The sequence below is a fragment of the Macrotis lagotis genome, chromosome 7 (assembly GCF_037893015.1).
Source record: "Macrotis lagotis isolate mMagLag1 chromosome 7, bilby.v1.9.chrom.fasta, whole genome shotgun sequence".
In the NCBI taxonomy this organism is placed as follows: domain Eukaryota; kingdom Metazoa; phylum Chordata; class Mammalia; order Peramelemorphia; family Peramelidae; genus Macrotis; species Macrotis lagotis.
In genome coordinates, this window is record NC_133664.1 from 220,135,314 (window position 1) to 220,154,280 (window position 18,967).

Genomic DNA, 18,967 nt, shown 5'->3' on the forward strand with positions numbered 1-18,967 from the left:
GATTCGTTCTAATTTGGCTTGTAAAGAGGATCACAAAGTAAGTTAAAAACATTTTTCCCTTCTCTATTTACATCTCAAAATGTTACCTTCAAATTCTGTTAAGACTGAAGAGGTTTACTCAAATAAGCCCTCAAACTTTAGGCATCACTATTCCCTTGAAAGAAAACTGTCACCTAGACAAATAACTGCAGAGTTCCACTAAGGAGACGAAAACCTTTAAAAAATGGAATATAAATTCACACGAGTCTTCTTTTGATGGACTTCCCTCAAGTGGTTTTTCTAAGTGGCTGCTTGAGAATTTATAATTTGAATTCTTTCTTTTTTTACTAAAGGGTTCAGAAATAGTAAGTTGGAAATGTCAAACCACTCCAGTATGTTTGCCAAGAAAATTCCAAATAAAATCATAAAGACATGAAGGCAACACAGAAAAAGAATTGTTGGAGGAAGAATCACTTCTTAGCAACTTTCATCAATAATAACTATTAGTAAGACAATATCTACAAAACAAAGGGGACCAGAGAGTTACTTATAGTTCAACTGACTTTAAAGGTAAATCTATGGATAAAGAAGCCTAAAAATCAACCATCATTCTGATTTTGAAAGTGATTCATGCAATCAATCCATTCACTCATAAACTAAAGTAAACATCAAACTCAGAACCTACCTTGGTTACCCTCAGGTTCTTTTGTTTCACTGGTATTTTGTGCACTCCCATTGTTTTCTAAGGCTGGCTTAGAGGTCGACAGGCTTACCACTCCCTGGGGAAAAGGACCAGGGAGGTTCGGGGAAGGAGGCTGTCGGGGATGGTAAGGCACACCTGGTGGGCACACACGGGATGACAGCTGCTGCATGGCAATCATCTCTGGGCTGTCCATCATAGACTCTCCTCCTTGGACTCCTCGAAGAGCTGGGGAGGGTCCCCCAAACAGAGAGCTCTGTACCGGTGGCTGCTGCAATCTCTGTCCGGTAGATTTACAGGGTGGCCTGATATATCCAGAAGGAGGAACCCCATGAGGTAGGAAGCTTGACTGTTCGGTCCACTGGTTTGGGGGTAGAGATGATCTCATCCCTCGTGGATCCATCATGTGACTAATTCGAGGTTGGAGAGTGGTTCCTGGGACCACAGGGGCTTTCTCTTCTGGACTCAAGGGTCCTTGATTTGCTGACCCATGGTTCCCATTCCAGACTGCAGCATGTACTCGATTCAGGTACTTGTATGGTCTGTACATGTGACTAGGAGGGGGTACCTCTGAACTTTCAGAAAATTCTTGTCTGACTGGAGGCCCATTATGCCTGGGAGGAAGAAATCCTGCCTGGAACTGGGCTGTGGGGTATATGTTCCCATCCTGACCAGAGCCACGTTGGAGGGGTCCAGGAGGGGGTCCCATGGGAGAGAAGTGAGTCAGCCCTCCACACACCTGGTTTTCTTCTGGGACACCAAGTCTCGGGCCTCTGTGTTCATTTAATCCAACTGGAGGCTGAAAGAGGACAGGGGTTAGAAGAGAAGGCTCACCAGGTCTCCCAGATGAAGCCTGTCTAGTTCTAGTCACCCCTGTCTAGTCACCAGAAACCAGACAAGACTGACCTTCTAGGTTAGGCAGAATATAGTTTTAGAGTTAATGCCCATGACAACTGCTGCTTAAGTTTTGAGGTCTCTCACCTGCATTGGAAAGTGCTGGTGCTGCTGAACGGGCTCTCCAGGGTGGGGCTCTGGGACTCTGGGGGACCCATATAAGTTAACTGGATCTGATCCATGAAGGGGACCAAATGTTCCTGGCACTGCTGGCCTCTGGAGGTCAGTGGGGAAGGGGACCAGGAAACAAATAGCAGACATTAGGTATAAGGTGGTAGAATCCCTTAAAGAGAAAAATAATCTGGAATGGGTTTTGAAAGAACAAGCATGCGACATCAAGAAAGGGATAGATGATAAGACATGGGGAAAATGTGGTACGAAGCCTTATTAAAGTGTCTTCCACTCTGTCCATAAATTCACTATATAAGAAAAAAATAGAATGCTATTTATTTACTCTTACCATCTGGCCTAAAAGAGGGGCCTGGTTAGGCATCCCACCAAAATGCAAAGGATGAGAGAAGCTGCGGCCATTGGAAGGACCCACCTCCCTGGGTGGCTGCAGGGTCCTGCTGCTCTGGTCATCTGATGAGGAGGAAGATCGATGTGGTGGTGGCAGGGGCTTTCCCCCATTCTCCAAAGGCTGCTGTCTCCTGCTGGATCCCTCAGGGTCTCTAGACCGCGTCCAAATGCTTCCTGTACTCCCTCGTCCAGCTCGGCTCTTCCTCTTCTCCCGCTTCTCATCCTCTCGAATCCAAAACTCATCATCTGTGTCTCCATCTTCACCAGGAAAATGCTTTAGCATTGCCCGATGGAAGCATCTTTCTAAGTTGTCAGACATCTTGGTATACTCTGTGTTTAGAGCAAAATGTGGTCATCCCAAGGAGAGAAGAAAAGGAACTTTGAATAATTTTTGCCAGGGCAAAGAAACAGATATAAGTGGTATCCAAAAAATTGAAAAATGATAACTGATTGTTGTGTATGAATAGAATGATCATGATGAATACAGTGGATTCATAGGAATATGGAAAATCTTCTATGAACTTATGTAGAATGAAGTGAATAGACCCAGAAGAACAAATTATGTCAATACCATAACAATGTGAGGGGAAAAGCTCTGAATGACCTCAGGATTCAGACCAAAGCAGCAACCAGTAAATGTCTTCAAAAGAGGATGATGGATTAGAGGGACAGAATGACCTGATAATTTTAACTACACGTTTGTTATGAGATGGCTGCCACTTTGGGGAAAGAGGGAAGTAGGTGGGTTAGTGAGTAGGGACAATGTTAAAAACCCCCAACAAAACATTAAAAAACGGCATTACATATAATGTAGTGCAGAGGGGTGCAAATAAGCAATGCCGTCACTACCTTGTTGCTGTAAAATCTTACTATGCAAGAAATTAATTTTCTTATATAATCCCCTTTACTGTTCCTTTAATATTGACATTTTTTGTGTTTGCTGATTTATTGCTAAGTTCACAACCCAAAAAAGAAAAACACATCAATGAGATGAGAAATTCAAGGAGAGATTTGTATAGGTCGTTTAAGTAATTACCTGAAAACTGTATATATTCTAGGCATGATGGTCACATATGTAAGAAATGAGAATTTATTCTCAATCACAACCTAGCTGATGGCACCCCCAGTGGCTGATATTATACAGACAATCAAAGGTTATCCTTGGTCAATGAACTATTTATTTAATGGACTATTCCAAATACACTAGAAGTTGTATCTGTAGAATTGTCTGTGTGTGTGTGTGTGTGTGTGTGTGTGTGTGTGTGTGTGTGTGTGCACATGCAACTCAGGACAGAGAAAACTAGGAACAAACAAAACAAAAAAGTCCAAATAGTTGTCATAAATTCTGTTCCATCAGCAAAACAAAAGTCATTTGGAATTACAAATTAAAATCACAAACCTGAAGGGAAAAGGGCAAGAAAACCTAAAAAACCAAAACCATTTCTTTTTTTCCCTCTCTAACATGCAAGGCTCACAAAACTCAGAGGTAAAGGTGTGGAGGACAAGGGCATGTGAACAGTAGCCCAGCTGGGCTGGCATGGAGGAGAATAAGATGGAGATTACCCACAAGAGCAGAAAGATCAGAGTGGCAATGTATCATTTCCTCAGAACTGGGTCAACTTCCTAGCACAACTACCAAAAGCAGTTATTGTTGAAATAAGGTTCTCCTCCAGTGTTGTATTTTGAGTGACATGTGTCCTAGTATGGCTTCGTTAAATAATTCTTTAAGAATGAAAAGATTCTATAAAGAAATGAATTGCACTGCATTGTGCAATTCTGTTTATAACTTTTCAGCACTCAAAGAAACCTTGTGAACACTGAGAAAAAAATACTTCTCTTCTTACCACTATTTTCTCCATTATATTTTAGGCAATTTCTAAACATAATCTTCATGTCATTGACGAACTCTTCCTTGGTACAGTAGAGGCCTCCATTTAGTTTTTTCTCCATGCTTGAGATATCCATGGGGACCTGAAACAAGATGTGCACCTCTAATTATAACAATATTAAAGAAAAGCTTGGATTCTGTTCAGATACTGAAAAAAGTTACCTAATGATCACATTATTCTTTCATTCAATTCTATTTCTCTTCTTACTGTCTCACTGTCCCACTCACTATAAATTTCCTCTCTCAGAACTAACTACTAGAGTGACAATTAAGGACTTTTATTAAAAAAATCCACTCCCCATTACATGTTAAATCAACTATTAAAAAAATGTTGAGCATCAAATTCTGTCCTTTCTATGCTCCATTCCCTTAATGGTAAACAATAATAGGTGATATATGTGCAATTATTTAAAAAATTGTCAGATTAGTCATTTTGTATAAGAAGACTCAATATGAAACAAAGGGAAGTGAAAAATACCATGCTTTGGTCTTTATTGAAATAATAACAGTTCTTTCATTAAGATCCATTGTTAGTCCTTTAACTACTGGATAATCTTTGATTGTCTTGGAATACTCTATTGTTGAGAAAAGCTAAGACATGACTAATGTGACAAAAAAAGGAAATGAAAAATGTTGGCGGGAATGTGGGAAAACTGGGATACTAATTCACTGTTGGTGGACTTGTGAACTGACCCAACCATTCTGGAGAGCTATGCCCAAAGGTCAATAAAAACTGCATCCCCTTTGATCCAGTAATATGATTACTAGGTTAAGGAGATTATAAAAAAGGGGCAAAGACCAATTTATACAAAAATATTCATAGCAACTCTTTTAGTATTGGCAAAGAACTGGAAATTGAAGGGAAGCTCATCAATTGGAGAAGGGCTGAACAAATGAATACTACTGGTTCTGTAAGAAATCATGAACAAGTGGATTGCAGAAAATTTTAGAAAGACTCACATGAATTGATGCTGCGTGAAATCAGCAGAACCAAGGCAAAAACTATACCAATTAACAGCAAAACTATCAGCTATGACTGATTTGGTTCTTCTCATTTGTACAATGATCAAAGCCAACTCTAAAAGACCTGTGATGGGAAATGCCATCCACATTCAGAGAAAGAACTTTCTAGTCTAAATGTAAGATAAAGCATACTATTTTCATTTTTAAAAATTTATTTTGTTTTTTCTTTCTCATGGTCCCCCCCCCCCCTTTGTTCTGATTCTTCTTTTACAACATGACTAATGTGGAAATGTTTAACATGACTGTACATATATAAGCTATTTGCTGTCAAGGGGAAGGAAGAAGGAAGGGAAGGAGATAGAAAAATGTAGAGCTCAAAATCTTACAAAAAAACGAATCCTGAAAAATAAAACTATCTTTATATGTAACTGGAAAAAATAAATTTAAAGGGAAAAAGTAATTGCTTACTTTAATGATCTGGTAATAGTTCGGAGCATAAGATTCATCTACAGGTTCCAAGAAGGGCCAAGAGTCTTTGTGAGCCTTTACCACATCGAGAACTGATAATCAGAAACTAATAGTCAGTATTTATTCAGATTTAAAATTGGATAAAACAATTTTCTTTCAAGGATATAAATATTGAGGATAGGCACTAACCTTTGTACATGGCTGTGAATTCATCATCCAGCTCAAAGCTACAAATAAAAAGTAAAAATTATTAACAACAATTTATCTCACTCAGTCCCTCTATCAGTCATAATTGTATGGTTGATTCACCAGTAATTACAAAATTATAGCAATCTCAAATAGGCATTCTTTGCTATAGGCATAAAGAATGTGAATATTGTACAGCAAAAGCAATTTACTGCATATGGTAAAGAAAAAAATTGAAAATATAAATCAAATCCCAAAAGTTTAATGAAAGTGTTTGGTTGATTAGACTATTTCCTAATTAATTCATAAAAGGGAAACAGAAGATAATGAGAATATTTTAGCTTAAAATCATTTGTTCTCTTTAAAAATTCCTGAAGCAAAATAACTTTTCATACTTTCAAGAATTCCATTTTTATGAAATAATGTTAATTTTTTTTAAAAAGTGAAAGAATAGTGGTGCACTGGTCCTGGAGTCAGGAAGACCTGAGTTCAAATTCGACCTCAGACACATAATAATTACTTAGTTGTGTGGCTTCGGGCAAGTTACTTAACCCCACTGCCTTGCAAAAACCAAAATCCAAAAAACCAAAACCCCACACTAACCAAAGTTCCATTGATATTCAAATTTCAAACCCTAATTAACTCTCTCCTCTCACTGGTTCTAGAGTCAGGAGGACCTGAGTTCAAATGTCAGCTCAGACACTATATAATTTACCTAACTGAGTGACCTTGGGAAAGTCACTTAATCCCATTAACTTGCAAAGAAAAGGAAAGAAATGTAAGATTCTTCAAAGAAGCAAAACTAGAAGAAACACAAACAGGATTGAATTTCTCATTAGGTAGAAAAGGTTTCTAGAATATCATTTAGCAAGAACCCAGAAACTCCAAGGACATCCTATAACACAGGGACACATTTTTTTCTTCATTGCCATCACTGAGAAGTCTACAGAAAATTCAAGGTCCAACCTGAGAATATGTACATGACAGAATTACATGAGAACAGAACTGTTATTTCTTTCACTGATACTCACAGATCCCTAGCTTTTCTTTCTTCTCTGGTGGGAGAATTGGAGTCCAAATGGGAGAGTTCTGGAGGAAGCTCTTTCCCTTGGGCTAAAAGCCATGCCCGTTCTTCCCTGAGCTTCCTCCTCTTAGCTCGATCTGAAGGAATAAAAAGTGTATTACTACTGGCAAACAATGTAAATTAAGATCATATAACAAAGAAGTTTGATGAAGCTTCTTAAACATCTAGGAGTTTTCCTACATAGAGACTTAATTTATTTTTGCACGGGAATGGGGTTGAGTGACTTGCCTAAGGCCACAAAGCTAAGTCAATATTAAGTGTCTGAGGCTGGATTTGAACTCTGGTCCTCCTGACCCCTGGGCTGGTGCTCTATTTAGGGCACCACCTAGCTGCCCCTTTAGAGACATAGTCAATAAAAAAAAAAAACACAGGGAAGTAACTGGAAAAACAACTGGATTAGGAATTAACAGATCTGGATTCCAGATTAGTGTCTGTCACCAATCAACTATATGAACTGGGGCAAGTCATCTACAAAATTAAAGAACTCAATTGAATTTTCTCTTATATCCTTCTATATGAGTCTTTGACTATATAAACTTGTTGTTTTCCTCCTTACAACCCTATTAGTTTTTTAGATAAAAGATAATTTTTAAAGTAAAAACCATTTTAATAAATACAAATAAACAAAATTAGAAATAAACCCATAAATGAAACCATGAAATTTACTATTTAGTTTTCCATTGATAGTATTACTCAAAAATATTTTGCCTTCTTTTTTTTTTAATAGTTTGATTTGTTTGGATCTTTTATTCTCTTCATTTGCCATTTCTGGGTTAGAATACCTGCTATTTAAGAAGATATAATAAATATGATAAGTCACTTTTATATGATTAGACTTCCGAGGTTGGAAACAAATCCAAAGGCTGTCCCTACTTATAAATAAAAGCGTTAATAATTTAAGATTAGATAGGTCTTAGAAGAGGAGAATCACTGGGTAAAAGGATATAACACTGTATATTCTATCACACATTGCTATGCAAGATAGCTGTATCAATTTACATAACCCACCCCACTTTTACCAGATCCACTTTATGAGCTTACCTTTCTCTTTTAGAATATAAGGTCCCTGAAAGCAAGGATCATATTAGTTGCTTATATTTTTACTCCATAGAATGTTCTTAATAAAATGCTTTCCACCTAACTAAAAGTATAAATAGAATATCTAATTCTAAAATGATCTAGAAACACTGAACTAAATTTATTATTTACAGCTATTTTTATCAACATGATGAGCCCATTGTATTATCAATTAAACCAAATCAAAGCAAATAGCTTTTGGTATGGTATAAATTAATGGAAATCATTTCTCTCACTCCTACTAATCCTACAGTTTCAGTTAGGCAGGAAGACATAAGGAAGAAAGCAGAAAGCAGATAGAGAAGAAGGAAGGAAGAAAAAGAAAGGAGAGAGAAATGAATAGTCTCTGTCTTTATGGTAATAATTTATTCCTTACTTCTCTCACTGAGAAAGGTCATGTACAACTCCACACACAAATGCATAGGTTTCTATACTTATACCTAAAAGTAATCATACATAAGCTCTAATGTAGTAGACAACTCAAACATTTTTGAAATGAATATGAAATTGAATTCAAGAGATACTAAAAACTCAGTGTGTGTCACAAGAACACTATAATTGGTATCAGGGAAGATAAAAAACTTAGGTAAGACCTAATCCCTACACAGATATATATTCACAATACACAATACTACAGAAGTAGATTACAGATATATAAATACATAGTGAAAGAGGTAGGATCAAGCTTGAATATATGAACTGCCTCTTTCCTCTATCATCTTCTTTCTTTCCACTGACCTCTATGCCTTGCTTTGGTAGAAGTGCTGACAATAGATCTAGCTAGAACTGAGAACAGAGTGGCAGCTATAATTGGCATGAGGCAGGGTTGCATAGCCAGGTTCTCCTCACTTATCACCAGGGGCTTATTCCTATATGAACTCCAAGCTTGTCTGTGCACAACCCATGTTAATCAATATGGAGGATGTGTTTTAGAGGTAGAAGGGTCCATAATCAGACAAGGCCAAAGCTTAATCTATCTTGCCTCTTCTACCTAGTGACAGGCTATATGTCTGGGCACACAAGTTATCTGCAGTGCCCCTTCAAATCATTCATCTCCATAGGCTTAGGTTCCTCACACTATTTTCCTAATTTCGTAAAAGGCAATTTAATTCTGCATTCAGGGAAGAGAACAACTACTACCATGTTAAAAGTATGTTTGTGTAACTTGGAAGAAGATTTGGATACAATTTCTAACTCTGTAACAAGAAAAAACTGCAATTTGAATTTCTTCATCTGCAAATAATTATACTCTGAAGAACAATAAGATAATATAGGCAAAATTTTTCACAAACCAGAAGTCCAGCCTTGACTTTATAAGGACCAAATAAAATCTTGGGGGCAACAGCTCTAAAATTTCTTTGGCTCATGTCTGTGATTTCATGGAAAAGGAGAATATTCAGTTCCCATGGATGCACAAAGGTTAAAAATTCAATCAATCTAGGATATGCTTCCCTGAACTGTAGAACTGAACTAGAGAAAAATAAAAGAGAATATCTTCAATCATTTCAGAATTCAGTGCAGATCAGAAACCTGATTTTAATATAGTATTAAATAGTTATCTGAAATATTAGTGATTTGTCTATAGTTCAAGCAAAATGATCCTGATTGCAAGTGTCTCTAAGCTATGTTACATACAATGTCTCTCAAAGAAGTATTTTCATAAAATTTTCGTTTTTTTCCCAAAATATTACCTGTATGATTAAATACATTCTGAAACTATTTCCAAGCAGAGGAAGTGGGATGCAGTGTGTTATGAAAACAACTGTGAGAGCACTATCTATAAAGGAAGGGACTTGTATAAGGAATGCACTAGCCAGATGTTAAGAAAAGAAGTAGGAGAATGCAGACGGACAATAAGGGAAGAAGAAAAGCATTGAAAAGACCAGGACAAGGCAAAGGTTTCATATATACACGAAACTCTGACTTGGCACCATCTACGATATTAACTGTGTTAAATTTATTCTTATTCATGTAGAAAGCACATCTACCTTCCACTGCTTTGACCTTTTCTTCCATTTCCCGTTTCCTCTCCTCCTTGAGCATCTGTTCTTGTTCTTTCTTTTGCACAGCTAAAAGAATTTGGCGTTCCTCATCCTCCTCCTTACGCTTCTGTTTCTCTATTTTGCAGAGCAAAGGGGTCTCCTGAGAGAAACCAGACAAGTATAAAATATAATGCAAGAAGAATACAGTACTAGTTTATACCATTATGTAACACATGTTAAATCATTATTTTTTGGGCACAAAGTAAAGACTACATGTAAGTCTAAATAAAATTATGCAGAAAAGGTAAATATAGACATCATTAAATTAATAAATGAATTAAAAGGAATTAAAGAATAATGAAATTTAAGTGCTGAGATGTGCACAAACAAAATACTAAGACAAGAAAAACTTTTAGAGTTGATATGTTGAAGAAATGACATAGACCTGTGAAAGATGGTTTGTGTCACTCAAGAGACCAAGGACTTAATTTCATTAATGTGTTACCTTGAGTGAGGCTTTTAGCATGCTTTCTTGGGTTCCCTTCACTCAGAAAAGCATTGTAAACATAATCTGGTAATTTCTATATGTTCAAAAGTTGAGAGAAAAGGGGAGGGAGTACAAGAGTGCATTGGGACTTTCCAAAGCAGCTGCTGTTCTGTTTTTCTTCCCTTTGCAAATAAAATAGGGAAAAACCCAGACAACGATCAATTTTGTTGCATAAGTAAAGATAAGAAATGGTACCTCTCTCCCTTTCTTAAAGATCTGGGGGAGAATGGGTAGGGAACATAACAACTTCAGTTGATGTGCTCATTGAGTTTTGTTTCCTTTTATTTTTCATCCTTTGGTAAGGAAAAAAGGATGCATTTAGAAATGTTATGATAAGAAAGTTTACAAAAAAAATTTAAAAAGTAAAAATTCTAGCATGATCTTGGTAAAGCATTGAATTATACTTCTATCACTGGAGAAAGGTGATAGAATGTTTGGAGTTAGCTTTTTGAATCTGATTCAGGAAAAAAAAGAAAAGCATTAAAAACAAAGACAATAGAAATATAGTACTTTCTGGAAAAAACAAAACAAGTCATTAATCTGGGCTGGAGTGAGTTAAAGAAAATACAAAAAATTGAGTCTGTGACAAGATTTGCTCCAATAAGAATCTATTGTAGAATCAAGTATCTACTGGTTTTTATCAACCCTTTCTCTCAAATTTTCTTCAACAGAGACAGTTTCTAGGCCACCTAGTACAACTGACACAGGCCCATAATCATTCCCAATTAGTGGGACTGCTCCTAGACCAACTCCTGCACCCTTTGAGCCTTCTGCCACTGTAGACCAGCTCATAGAGGAGGCACTTTCCACCTCCAGACCTCCAAGGACTTCATCAGGAAAGGGAAGAAACGAACACTATTTCTGGACCTGCTTGTGGTAAGGAAAGCCAAACTACCATTAAGATTGGAAGGATCTCTAATTCTATCACTGACACTCAGCCTGAACTCATTTCTTAACAGTTAGCATAACTAAATTCACCCTATCTCTCATTCTAGCCCAACAGAGTCCCACTTCAGATGTGTCTTCTTCCATACCTCACAAAAAGGGAGTGTTTAAGAATTGCTTATTGATTTATCATTGAAGCCAGATGAACTGTTTGTTTACTAAATAGAGAAAAAACTCTGGAAAAGAAAGAAGCTATCTTTGCTTACATCTCAGGAAAGATGAAACCCAAAAAGCACATCAACCTTTTATCATGCTTTTTAGCATAGAATTTGAAATCCTCAATCTTTTATGGCTTTGAATTTTTTTTTCTGAAAATGCAGACGCTAAATTAATAGCAGACTCTAAATTAATAATACCCTTAACAAAAGACCATGTACACACAGCATGAAGATGTCCAGTGACGGAAGAAATCAACCCTAAAATAACCTATACTAATTTGGAGAGTTCTGATTGCTAAGAAAGACTGTCAATAGTCACAGGGGACTACTATATTCAAATAGATGCTACATAAATTTTAATTTATTTGGAATATTTTGTAGGGAGGGAAAAGAAGAATAATTGGCTTTTACTCAGCTGCAGGTGCCATACCCAGGTTCAATCTGACCAATGACAATAGTGATTTCCTTGAAAATGCCACTTTAGATGAAATACTGATGGTGGTGGTGGAATGAATACCAAAAACTCTATCTAAGGTTTCTAAATGAAGCATAGTTATAATCTTGGGGCAATTTTACCCACCAGACATTCAGTTTAATAAACATAAGTAAATGCCTATTTAAATACACTTGTAGCTTCCTGGGCTATTAGAATGAAAGAGAATCTTTGCCCTGCAAGAACTTAAGTCTTATAGGGGACAGTAAGGTACATCAGAGTATTTTGAGGCCAGAGGCTGGTTTGTACAGGGATTAGACCTATGATTTTATGGAGAAAGGTAAGAGAATTCACTGTACCAATGCAGGTACCACTGCAACTTATAGCTTCAGAGAAATGACTAAGAGTACAAAGGGTAAATGACTGCCCCCAAGTCTTCCAAGCTCTGAGGCTGTATCACTAACCATGACACCAAAGATGCCTCCATGGGCAAAGAGGAAGCAAATTCAATTCCTGTATGAGATATTTTGTCTCTAATCTTGGGCAAGTCATTTCCTTTAAGAGGAGGAGGTTAGACTGATCACAGGTATTAAAACTTATATAGGGGGGTAGCTAGGTGGCGCAGTGGATAGAGCACTGGCCCTGGAGTCAGGAGTACCTGGGTTCAAATCCCACCTCAGACACTTGATAATTACCTAGCCGTGTGGTCTTGGGCAAGCCATTTAACCACATTTGCCTTGCAAAAACCTAAAAAAAAAATCCCCCTAAAACAAAACAAAACCCTATATAGGGCCTGTGAAGTTGTTTTAAAAAATTGTTTTTTTTTTTTAAAGATTTTTCAAGGCAATGGGCTTAAGTGGCTTACCCAAGGCTACACGGCTAGGTAATTATCAAGTGTCTGAGGTGGGATTTGAACCCAGGCACTCCTGACTCCAGGGCCAGTGCTCTATCCACTGCGCCACCTAGCCGCCCCTAAAAATATCTTTTAAACTACAATTATAAAGGTTTCTTTATAATATTCTATATTACTTTATGCATATAAAAACATTATTCTGAGAAGGGAATTCATAATCTAAGAAAGGTTAAAAGTGTCTGGACTGGGCAATTTTTAAGGTGACTTCCATCTCTAAATCTTACAACATAATTAAAGAACACAGTAGAATTCAATAAGAGCAAGTCAGACATTGAAAATCTGAGGAGAGAAAGATCACTTTTAGTTGAAATCATAGGATCACAGCTCTAGAGTTAGAAAGGACCAAGCCAAGCCCCTCACTTAACATATGAGGATGTGCAGAGACGGTGACCAAAAGTTAATGTGTCAGAGGCAGGTTGAATCCAGGTCATCCTCAGTCCACATTCAGAACTCCAGCTACACCTCCACCCTGCCTCTAGTATCAGAGGACTTTAGAGTGGCCTTTATTATGCCCAAGATGATCTTTAAAGGTATAGGGAGGTTTATTCTCTTTATTTTCAAACACATCTCCATTGTTGCAAAAATAATCTTCTAAAAGAAGAGGTCTAACATTCTCACTGGCTGCTTTGTGGATAAGAGGGTAGAATAAAAATCCCTTAAGTGGCATTTGTAGTCATATTCTCACCCTGATCTCCAGATTTATTTCTCATTATTGTCTACCTTGCACACAGAGCCCCAAGTCAAACTGCTAATTCACTATTTTCTGAAACTGCCAATCCTCTTCTGCTCTCATGAGTTTGTACAGCTTTCCTTTCCTTTCCTTTGCTCTGCTCCTCCTGGGTTCAGTTTATACAAGAATCCTTGACTAGATGTCCTAATTGTTGGTATGTTGTTTTTTTTTTTTTTTGCAAGGCAATGGGGTTAAGTGGCTTGCCCAGGGCCACACAGCTAGGTAATTATTAAGTGTCTGAGGTCAGATTTGAACTCAGGCACTCGTGACTCCAGGCCCGGTGCTCTATCCATTGTGCCACCTAGCTGGCCTGGTACAGTTTTTCCTTTTAAAATTCATATGAATTTACTTATGTATGAAAATACTGGGAGTGGCTAGGTGGCGCAGTGGATAGAGCACCGGCCCTGGAGTCAGGAGTGCCTGAGTTCAAATCCGACCTCAGACACTTAATAATTACTTAGCCGTGTGGCCCTGGGCAAGCCACTTAACCCCATTGCCTTGCAAAAACATAAAAAAAAAAAATACTGGATCTCTCAGTAGAATGGTTTCCACAATCAACACAATACTCTCCACATAGCAGGAACCTGAAAAATGGTTGCTTGTTGCATGGCCTAGCTTGGGTTCAGACTCCTTTTTCCTATCTCTGATCACCTACATTTTTCCTGGGTCATATTTTTCTTTCATTTACCATTTCTTCAGCCTTTTCCTTTCTTTCTTTCTTTTTTGTTTTTAGGTTTTTGATAGGCAAAGGGGTTAAGTGGCTTGCCCAGGGCCACAAAGCTAAGTAATTATTAAGTGTCTGAGGCCGGATTTGAACCCAGGTACTCCTGACTTCAGGGCCAGTGCTTTTATCCACTGCACCACATAGCCGCCCCAGCCTTTCCCTTTCTTACAAGGGTGCTGCTAACAAGGGGGAGGGAACCACCTGTCTGAAATCCCAGAAGGATTTGAAGGAGAAGCTCCAAGTTAATCTGAGCCTCCTTTCTTACTTCTTGCTGGCAGACCCTATTTGGCCCCATATCATTTTTGTCAATCCACTAGAGACCAAGATGCTTGGCAACAGCAATATCCAATCTACCCAACTAAGAGCCTTTACTAAGCATCCCAGAATCCTATGAGGATTCCCATCACAGCTAACTTTTCCATAATAGCAATTAGGAGAGGCCTTGGAGAAGGAGAATTGAACCTCCAGAGTGACCAGTGCAGGATTCAAAAACCTGACTGGGAAGCACTACATTAGGGATTTTTCAATAGTTGAAATATAGCCTTGAAACTCATCCCTTTCCCCCATAAGAGCTGTTTTCAGGAATTTTTGACTGTTCCAATTGTCACCAGAGTGACTCTACTCAACTAGAGAGATCAACATAAGTAAACTGCTGGGAGATGTACATTCTGGGAAAAGTTTATTGATTAACAGGAAGTGGAGCTGTATGTTTTTATGTTGATGATACTAACAATGACCATTACCTTTGACCAGGGATGTTGATGTTTTTCAGTGTTTCCTTGAAAGCAATGTTTACATTCTTCTCTGTCTACCCTTTCTTCATTCTGAATCACATGTACATATCTTTATATCTTATAACTAATTCTTCAGAAATTATTATGAGAATGAATTCACTTCTAGCACACTGGTGAGAGTGTATGGGATAAGAGAATGGCTGTGCAACCTGAAGAACAAATTGTTATCCTGAGGATTCCACCAAAGGTTGAGTTGAATAAATAGAATAAGATATTGCTTTTACTGGATGTTCACTAAAGAACCAGTAAATAAAGACAGGGAATATTATCTAATGGAAGAAAACTTAAGCAAGAAGAAAAGCTAGATCCCAATTGGTAAAGGTCATTCAATAATTAAAATCTACCAGAGGGAATAAGAGACTAGCAACATAGATATGAAATAATTCCCTACAGAATTGCCAATTCTGAGATAAATTATAATTGCTTTTCTTAATTATTTGAGAACAATAAAGAAGTTCTATTATTTTCATCAAAAAAAATACAAACAAGTCTCTGTCAAGGTGAAAAACAAATTTATATAGTATTCTAGAAGGAGAGAGCTAAAAGGAAGCCAAGTTCATCTGCTTCAGATCTTTAATTCTACAGACAAGAAAAATAAGACCCTGGGAAATCACAAGTCATCATTGTGCTTTAGTTTTACCTCTGTAACCATCATTCTAATTTTTGTCTCTGAAAGAGTAATATGACTCTTTAGTTAACTTTCTTATTAGGGCCAAAGGTTGGATTAAAATGCAGCTCCTGGAACATCACCAAAAACAAACTAGATGATTTCAATTACATTAAATTAAAAGGCTTTTGCACAGACAAACCCACTGTAACCAAGATCAAAAGAAATGTAGTAAACTGGGAAACAATCTTAACAACTAATGATTCTGACAAAGGACTCATTTCTAAAATATACAGAGAACTGAGTCATTTTTTTTTAAAAAAGCCATTGCTCAGTTGACAAATGGTCAAAGGATATGCAAAGGCAATTTACAGATGAGGAGATCAAAGCAATCCATAGTCATATGAAAAAATTGCTTTAAATCATTATTTATTAGAGAAATGCAAATTAAAACTTCTGTGAGGTACCTCTCAAACTGGCCAATATGAGCAGAAAGGATAATGATCATTGTTGGAAGGGTTGTAGGAAATCTGGGACACAATTACACTGTTGGTGGAACTGTGAACTCAGCTAACCTTTCTGGAGAGAAATTTGGAACTATACCCAAAGGGCAACAAAAATGTGCATACCCTTTGAACCAGCAATACCACTACTGTGTCTATACCCTGAAGAGATGATGAAAAAGGGTAAAAACATCACTTGTACGAAAAGATTCATAGCAGCCCTGTTTGTGGTGGCAAAGAATTGGAAATGAAGTAAATGTCCTTCAATTAGGGAATGGCTTAGCAAACTATGGTATATGTATGTCATGGAACACTGTTGTTCTATTAGAAACCAGGTGATGAGCAGAACCAGAAAAACACTGTATACCCTAACAGCAACATGGGGGTGATAATCAACCTTGATGGATTTGCTCATTCCATCAGAGCAACAATCAGGGACAATTTTGGGGCTGTCTGCAAAGGAGAGTACCATCTCTATCCAGATAAGGAGCTGTGGAGTTTGAACAAAGTTCAAGGACTAGTCCTTTTAATTTAGAAAAAAAAACCAGATATCTTAATTGTCTGATCTTGTTAACTCTTATACTTTTTGTTTCTTCCATAAGGATATGATTTCTCTCTCATCACATTCAATTTGGATCAATGTACAACATGGAAACAAAGTGAAGACTGATAAATTGCTTTCTGTGGGGGGGAGGGAAATAAGATTGGGGGAAAAATTGTAAAACTCAAAATAAATAAATAACATCTTTAATTAAAAAAAAATGTTTCTCCAGGACAAGGTTTTCCCTACTAAGTTGCTTCTATTTAGTAAATAAGCAGGGAAAGTATTTAATAAGATTGAAAACAAATGATTAAAAAAATGTGGAGAATATTACACATTCAGTTGGCTTAAATCAATTAAGCCTGAGAACTGCTGAGAAGAAAACAAGTGGGGGGAGAAAACCTCTTGGTAAAACAGAGGAGACAGGGGCTAAATTCAAGGACTGAGGTAGGTAAGAAGCAAAAGAAATAAAGAATAGCAAGGGAAGGGAGAAGGTATATAGAATGTAGGAAAATAGTGTGTGGCTCATATTAAGTAGAGCAGAGAGGTTAGAGTAAGGATGAGAAGAAGCCAGGGTGTGGACTAGGAAATAAGAGATTGGATCTAGTCTGAGAGAGCAAAATACAGAATTCCAATTTACAGTATCATAGGGGAAAAAAATTGGGTAGTACCATTACCTCTTATACACTTACCTCATGCTTAAAGGACTTGATGGGCAATAGATCAGACACACATCTAGAATGTAATTCTTCCTCTGTTCGATGTAGACGCTTCTCCTAAAAATCAAGGAGGTGAAAAATAAAAGAAAGATCAAGAAGATCTCTGTGATTAGTACTACTGAATAAAGAATTGGCTTGAAAGTTTTAGAGCAGTAAATCTTGACCACTATCTATAAGCCAAGGACTAGATTGATTTAGCACAACTGGAGAAGACTAATAACTCAAAAGGCAATTAAATGTCACTTAATAGTCTTCACTATTGAAGGAACCTGTTAACTGTTTAATATAATGCACTGCTTTGCTTAAAAATGTGTAGAATCAAATAACCAGGGAGTGGCTCTGAAATAGGGGAATTAGGAACAGTTGGGAAATACAGAATTAGGTGATCTCTTCGTGGAAGCATTAGAGAGGAGAGAGAAGAAACCCAATGCCTAGAAGGTAATGAAAGGAAGAGGAAAAGGTAACATTACTCATATAAAGGGCAGTTTTGAGTACTAGTTCAATCTTGATCTTAATCTATTCTGGGGCTTATTAGTTAAAAAATGAAACTAATTTAGTTAATTAGGAACATAAATTTCAGGTAAAACTGACCTACACTTAACTTCACAAATAGAATCAGCCTGCTTTTGAATAGAATCTCAAAAAACTTCCAACCCTAAATTAGGCCCCCAAATAAATTTTTACTCTAGACCCTGATTATACAACCTCTACTGGTTCTACTGGCACAAAAACACAGGTAACATCAGACAGAATAAGGTAAGGAGAAAGAGAAAGGGAAGTGGGGTCAAGATGAAGTCTGGTGATTACAAACTAACTATAATAAGGTTACTTAATTAGCAACAGTCAAAGACAATGGTTAATTAAAAGGCTAGAAATTCTCTTTTGTAATTGTCAAATGTATTCATCTTACTCAAAACATTATTTTATTCACTCCTATAATTCAATCCTTTAAGACGATCAACTAAAAGGAGATATGTTTTGTAGTCTTGGGAAGAAGAGGAAATAGCTAAATGGTAGCTCTAGAAGGTCCTTCTAATGTTTTTATTCTCATTCTTTCACTGATTTATTTTTTAAAAATTCATGTGCTTTTTGACAAAATATTCTTTCCCTATGTTCTCTAACAAAATATATTCCCACAAAAGCTAAGTAAAACTGATTGCATCTGATGACACATATCACTTTCCTTCTAATACCTTTAAAGAGATTTTAGCTTCTCTTCCTATCATCTATGTAGTAATAAGTCAGCAAAACAGACACTGACAGATCTATTTCTCATACATTATTCATCTAAGGACACCATTGAACTCCTTCTGCATGGTTCTAATGGCCATCCATTACCTCTTGAATTGCTGAAGGAAATCATGTAGAGAATTTTTGTTGGCATGTGCCATCTTCTATAGAGCTGGCACAGCTTCTCTATAACATGAATGATAATCTTTGAGATTTTTGGAAGCCAAAAATTAATCATTCTCCAGTACAGTTATAACAGTCATTCCAAACTGTTAGATCCACACTCTAAACTTAAATTTATTAGGATTAAGAGAACCTGCCAGAGCATATATATCAACTTACATATCCCTTTTCATGTTATGAGAAATCAGGAAAGTATTTTA

The 18,967-nt window shown here is 37.0% G+C and overlaps 1 protein-coding gene across 3 annotated transcripts in view; it reads right to left on the minus strand.

The window, feature by feature from the left end:
• CECR2 (CECR2 histone acetyl-lysine reader) overlaps positions 1-18,967 on the minus strand; it is a 161,541-nt gene that overhangs the window by 15,334 nt on the left and 127,240 nt on the right. For 2 of the 3 annotated variants that reach the window (XM_074194958.1, XM_074194956.1), the window contains 9 exons: positions 17,328-17,411; positions 9,747-9,900; positions 6,629-6,758; positions 5,601-5,638; positions 5,412-5,503; positions 3,937-4,063; positions 2,034-2,422; positions 1,661-1,789; positions 665-1,478 (listed from right to left, as the gene is read on the minus strand). In XM_074194958.1, the coding sequence (XP_074051059.1) occupies positions 665-1,478; positions 1,661-1,789; positions 2,034-2,422; positions 3,937-4,063; positions 5,412-5,503; positions 5,601-5,638; positions 6,629-6,758; positions 9,747-9,900; positions 17,328-17,411 (1,957 nt within the window). The remainder of the gene's footprint in view (positions 1-664; positions 1,479-1,660; positions 1,790-2,033; positions 2,423-3,936; positions 4,064-5,411; positions 5,504-5,600; positions 5,639-6,628; positions 6,759-9,746; positions 9,901-17,327; positions 17,412-18,967) is intronic. The other variant, XM_074194957.1, reaches the window with a different exon arrangement.